At 34.9% G+C, this 5,677-nt stretch overlaps 1 protein-coding gene across 1 annotated transcript; it reads right to left on the bottom strand.

The window, feature by feature from the left end:
- Positions 1 to 504: 504 nt before the first annotated feature.
- Positions 505 to 2,925, bottom strand: LOC148769681 (uncharacterized). The gene is made up of 3 exons (XM_088820292.1): positions 2,470 to 2,925; positions 1,521 to 2,361; positions 505 to 917 (listed from the first exon to the last, which is right to left on the bottom strand). The coding sequence occupies exons 1-3, from the start codon at positions 2,923 to 2,925 to the stop codon at positions 505 to 507; spliced, it is 1,710 nt and encodes a 569-aa protein (XP_088676418.1).
- Between the last annotated feature and the right edge of the window lie 2,752 nt (positions 2,926 to 5,677).

The raw sequence follows: 5,677 nt of genomic DNA, 5'->3' as shown, positions 1-5,677 counted from the left end.
AATTACAACGTCCTTTTTTTTTTGTTTAATGTTTAATTACAAAGTCTATATGCATGTTTTACCAGTACTATAAAACATATTTATTTGAAAAAATAAAATATAAACTTTGTCTGATATTTCAAAGTAACGATTCATAAAACTATGTCTATGAACATTTAATTACTTATACATTTAAACATTTAAACCTCTATAATTTTTAACACAGCTGGAATCCAGGGCTGGTCCTAGAGTCCGAGAGGTCCAAGGCGGAGAAGGGGAAAGACGAAAAATGAGGCCCTCTTTAACGATGATTATGTTAAAAAAAACATAACAAAATAACAACATAAAAAAAATACATAATTAATTAAATCCATAATTCATAAATATTCAATACAAAAATACATTTAACAATCATTAAAATATTATCTATCTTGCCTTCTTAGCTGCAAAATTATTGATCAAAATAATTGATCAAGCTCGTAAAATCAAGCTTCCATGTAATATGTTTTTCAATGGATAGAGTAGCTAATCCATTAAGTCTTTCTTGGGACATAGTTGACCGAAGGTAAGATTAAGCAACTTCAACTTTGAGAAACTTCTCTCAGCAGAGGCAAATGTAACAGGTACAGTGAGGAGTATTCTATAAGCAATCCATGCATTCGGGAAACAAGTGTTCATTTCTTTCAAATAATTCAATGCTCCAATTGCCTTTTCAATCTCTTTTGGCAAAAGTTCTCTTAACATTCTCAATTCCGAAAACAGATCTCGCCCATTAACACCAGAACATGTACCACATTTAAAATGTTCTTCAAGTTTCATACAACTACTCTCCAAGCTTTCATCATCGACAAGTTTCCATTTTTTTATACTCCACAGAAAACCAAACATGTCTTCAAACTTTTGAAAATCTTCAAATCTTACCCTTAATGAAGTAAGAGCTTGATCAATCACAAAGAAGACAAAGTTTATTCGAAAGGATTCTTCGGATGTTAAGATAACATCTTCATTGTTGTTCGCATCAAAGTATTTTTTTCAACGGGTAACTCGTTTCTCTCGAAATATTGGTTGAATACCCTATTTTTTTGCTATAACTTCAGCTTCATTCCTGGCCTTCTCATATCCGGTTTCTCAATATTTTTTGAAGATAATAATGAGTCATTTCAACTGTTCCAAAGCAACATCCATATACATTTCTTCATTTTGAAGAGTCTTGCTAACAATATTCACAAATGATAATAAGTCATACCAAATAAACAAAGTTAATAAGAACTCAAAATTCTCAAGCTCGTTTGTTACGAAACCAAGAGCCTCACTGGTTGCTGCCCCATTTTCATTGCTATTAGCCAAATCCAATAGAGCATTCCTTATTTCTTCGGTTTGAAGAAGTAATGGTTTTACGCTTTCAAGGCGACTTTCCCATCATGTTTGTTACAATGGCTTAAGTGTTAGGCCACTAAAATTAGCTTTTAAGATGCTCCATCATTTTGTTGAAGCCGAAAACAAACAATATATATGCTGAATAATGCCAAAAAAAATTTTACCTTGTGAACAACAACCAGCCATATCACTGAGTGCAAGATTGAGATTGTGGCAGCCGCATGGTACATAGAATGCTCTTGGATTGCGATCCAATAATCTTTTCTGCACACCTTTATGTCTTCCTTTCATGTTAGAACCTTTGTCGTATCCCTGGCCTCTTATATCTTTAATATCAAGTTGAACATTTTTTAACGCCTCTTCCAGTTCGCGGAAAAGTCCAAGTCCGGTGGTATCATCTACTTTGAGAAAACCCAAGAAGTACTCCTCCACTTCCACTGGACTTACCGTAACATCTACACATCTACTTTGTTCTTCATGACTAGAATCTGGAGTACAATCAAGTATAACTGAGAAATACTTTGTTTTTTTTATTTTTTCCACTATCGTGCACTTGACCTCGATTGCCAATAATTGGATCAATTCATTTCGAATTTTGGGACCAAGATAATGAGTGTGAATCTCACTCATTTGGATTTGCCTGACATGCTCCTGCATTATAGGATCAAATATTGGCTTCATCTCAATGAATTTCAAAAAGTTTCCATTGCCATCTTCGAAAAGTGTCTCATTACTACCACGTAATGCCAAGTTTTGCTGCGAAAGAGTTTTACCAAGAGAAATTATCCTTAATAGGGCTGGTCGCCGATATTTCTTCTCTCTATTCATATTTTCTTGCAAAGATTTATCAATTGTTTCTCTTTTACGCATTCTCGTCTCGGTTTCAATCCAACGACTCATGCAAATAATATGACCGTTACTGAATTCATGACCCTTTAGCCTACTTGAAATATTTTTCCAAGCATTAAAACCTTCGGTTGCCAATTGCACTTTAACTCCATCGTGCTTGAACAATTTACAACAAAAACAAAATATCGTATCTCCAAGTTATGAGTAGACTAACCATTTCCTCTCTTGTTTTTCTCCATTTTTTAGTTGTTGTGTATAATGCACAGAAGAGAAATGTCTACCTTGATCATCAAGAGGGTACTCAAAGTTGATATCCGCAGCTCGTATAGGACCTCTTTCTACTATCAAGTCCTTCATTTTCTGAACTAGCTTAATCCAATTTACCGGGTTGTCTATGTTCAAGTGTTTCGTATCTTCTTCTGCTTCTTCAGATGGCGGCCCACTAGCGTCTCCAATTTCGATATTATCTGTTTGGATCTTTTGTTCATTATCGACAACAACATGAATGCCTTTTTCATAGTCAACCTCATTCTCGTGTACTTCTTCCAACTTAACTTTATCTTCAGCAACAACTTCATCTTCAACTACAACTTCATCTTGAACTCGGTTTATATGCAGAAATTTTTTAAAAATATCATCCTTTTGCGAGTTTTTACACTCTTCTATTCTTTGTTTTTTCTTTCTTTTCGCATCCCCGCACTCAAATTTTCTAGGACCCATAGCACTACAAAAAATATGAAAAGATACAAGACCCTAATTATTAAACTCAAAGAACAAACTCATTGATTATCAATAGAAAAATTAAATTAGAACAAGTGGACAACAAATTAATAAAATAAATATTATGAGAGTGGAGGCACAAACCTATTTTTTATTCTTGTCTCTCGAATCTCAATCTCTCTGTTGTATTCTTCAATCTTCCTCTATTTTTTTTTTTTGGGTTGAAACCCTTGATTCTTTCTTCTGACTCAGTGAGTTGGTGTGCGTGCGTATGTGTTGTTGCTCGGTATTATTCTTTAATTTCCTTTTGTTGTTCTTTTTTTTTTTTAATTAAAACTCTTTTAAAAAGTCAACAATAAAAGTTGCTTTTAGTTGGGCCAGAACAAGAAATGGCTCTTTTTAGTTGGGCCAGAACAAGAAAGAGGTCTTTTTAGTTGGGCTAGAAAAAGAAAAATAAAAAACTATAATAATAGTAAAGGTCCCTCAAATTCGAACTAGCGTTTTTAGATGGGCCAGAACAAGAAAAAAAAAACTATAGTAATAGTAAAGGTCCCTAAAATTCGAAGTCGTGACAAACAGGGTCCATAGAGCGTTCTTTTCCAGTAATGCTACATACTTACTTGAAAATTATATGTAAACAAACATATATAATGTATTTTTTGAAATTTGGAGGCCCTAAAAATTTAAATTTTTCGGAGGCCCAAGGCGGTGGCCTAGCCCGCCTTGGGCTTGGGCCGGCCCTATACGTACTTACAGTATTTTGTTGGATAGTTTGTGCAAGACTCATATGATTGCCGAAGCATTTTCATTTCTACGGGCGATGGAAGATAAAGGAGTAAATCCTAATATAATCACATATTGTATCTTCATTAATGGTTTGTGCAAAGATGGTAAACGTAAACATGCAAAAAAACTTTTAAACGGACTTCCGTCTAAAGGTTTGCCACCTGATTGTCAAGCGTATACCATTGTTGTTGGTTCACTTTGTCATGAGAGATTTTAAGACGAGGCAAATGACTTGCTTGTGAAAATGGAGAGTTGTAGTGAGTGTGCACCGGATAGCATGGCGTACAACAACATTATATACAGTTTGCTAAAGATGAAAGAGGTTTCTAAGGCAATGCCATTCTTAAAGGAAATGTACAAAAGGGGATTATCGGCCGATGCATCTACTTCGTCCATGTTAATTAATCAACTACAAGTATAAAACAAAGATGGTGTTCTTTTAGAAATTATGTATTAAAAAAAAAAAAGAATTTCGTAACCTTTTCTAGCACATATAATCGAGCCTTTTTTTTTTTTAAAGGATTATGTATTTTTTTAAAGGGTCGATATAACCCCCTTAAACATTCAAATAATAGTGGTAGACCCAAACTTAAGTTTGCCATTTTGATAAAAGCCCAAACTTTTCTAAATTACATAATTACCCTCAATCAAATCCCACAAATCCCGTTACTTTACCTTTTGAAATAATATCAAATCACTCCCTATTTTCCCGTTAAAACACTATCACCACAAAACCACTATCAAAAAAACTGCAAAACCTCCGAGAACCAGAAATATGGACCGCTGTGAATCGCCGATTTTTTTGCACTCTGAGCAAGCCGCCGTAGGTACGTCTTCGCCGGTCGCTGCATCGCTATCGTCCATCGATTTGTTTATATGTTTTGGCTAAATCGACTATCACGTTTGTATAATTGCAGATCTGTTATAATCGCATACCAATTTCGAACCTCTGTCACCGTTGTCGCCGGTGGCCAACGACGATAACAACGATATTGGCCATAAGCAACACCTCCACCACCGCCTAGTCCTCCACCACCACCACATCCGACCACCTCCACCTCCAAGACCGCCAAAAACGACCAAGACCTCCGCCGCTCCCGCCTCCAAGGTCGTAACAATCAATTTAGGAGTGATATCGTCGTTGGCCGCCGCCGCCGCCGCCGTCACTGCTCCACTCTAGGGTTACTCAAATCTAAGATTACTCAAATCTAGGGTTTTGATAATTCTTCGGCCCATAGTTGATTAACGAGATGCATAGTCGAATTACATCTGTATTAATAGACTATCTCATATCATTTAATAGACTATCCCACTGATATAATTTGACTATGGATCTCGTTAATCGACTATGGGCCGAAGAATCATCAAAACCCTAGATTTGAGAAGTGACGGCGGCGGATTTGTGTTTTAAAATTAATAGACTATCTCATATCATTTAATAGACTATCCCATATATCTAATTCGACTATGGGTTTAGTTATTTGACTATTGGGCCGAAGAATCAACAAAATCCTAGATCTGAGAAGTGATGGCAGCGGATTTGTGTTTTAATATTGTTAGACTATCCATATCATGTAATAGACTATCTCATTGATCTAATTCGACTATGGATCTAGTTAATCGACTATGGATCCCGTATTATTCAACCACATAGTATATTAATAATTTCATACAGTACATTAATCTGCTATAATAGTATATTACGGTTATAGTAGTGATATGAAATTGTGTTACAAACAATATACCACTGAAATGACAAGAACATTGAGAACAAAACCAACGTAAAGTAATTCCAACAATAAAATAGTACATTAATAATCTCATAATTTCAATCTAGGGTTTTGATAAAATACTTAAAACACATCATAACACAATCAAACTAATATGTCGAGTTAAAAAACTCTAGTACATTAATAATCTCATAATAGTATAATAAACTGATAATGGTAGTATCATACGGTATTCA

Source organism: Erythranthe guttata, chromosome 7 (assembly GCF_056151865.1).
Source record: "Erythranthe guttata isolate IM_541 chromosome 7, IM_541, whole genome shotgun sequence".
Taxonomy (NCBI): domain Eukaryota; kingdom Viridiplantae; phylum Streptophyta; class Magnoliopsida; order Lamiales; family Phrymaceae; genus Erythranthe; species Erythranthe guttata.
Note: the sequence above shows the minus strand (reverse complement) of the source record. Positions and strands in the feature narration are given on the sequence as shown.

Bases quoted from the DNA above. Each gene is read 5' to 3' on its own strand.
- LOC148769681 (XM_088820292.1), bottom strand. From the start codon at position 2,925: ATGGGTCCTAGAAAATTTGAGTGCGGGGATGCGAAAAGAAAGAAAAAA. The intron at 2,362-2,469 runs GTGCATTATACA...AAATTGTTCAAG, and splicing joins AAGGTAGACATTTCTCTTCT to CACGATGGAGTTAAAGTGCA. The intron at 918-1,520 runs GTAAAATTTTTT...TGATTGATCAAG, and splicing joins GGCTGGTTGTTGTTCACAAG to CTCTTACTTCATTAAGGGTA.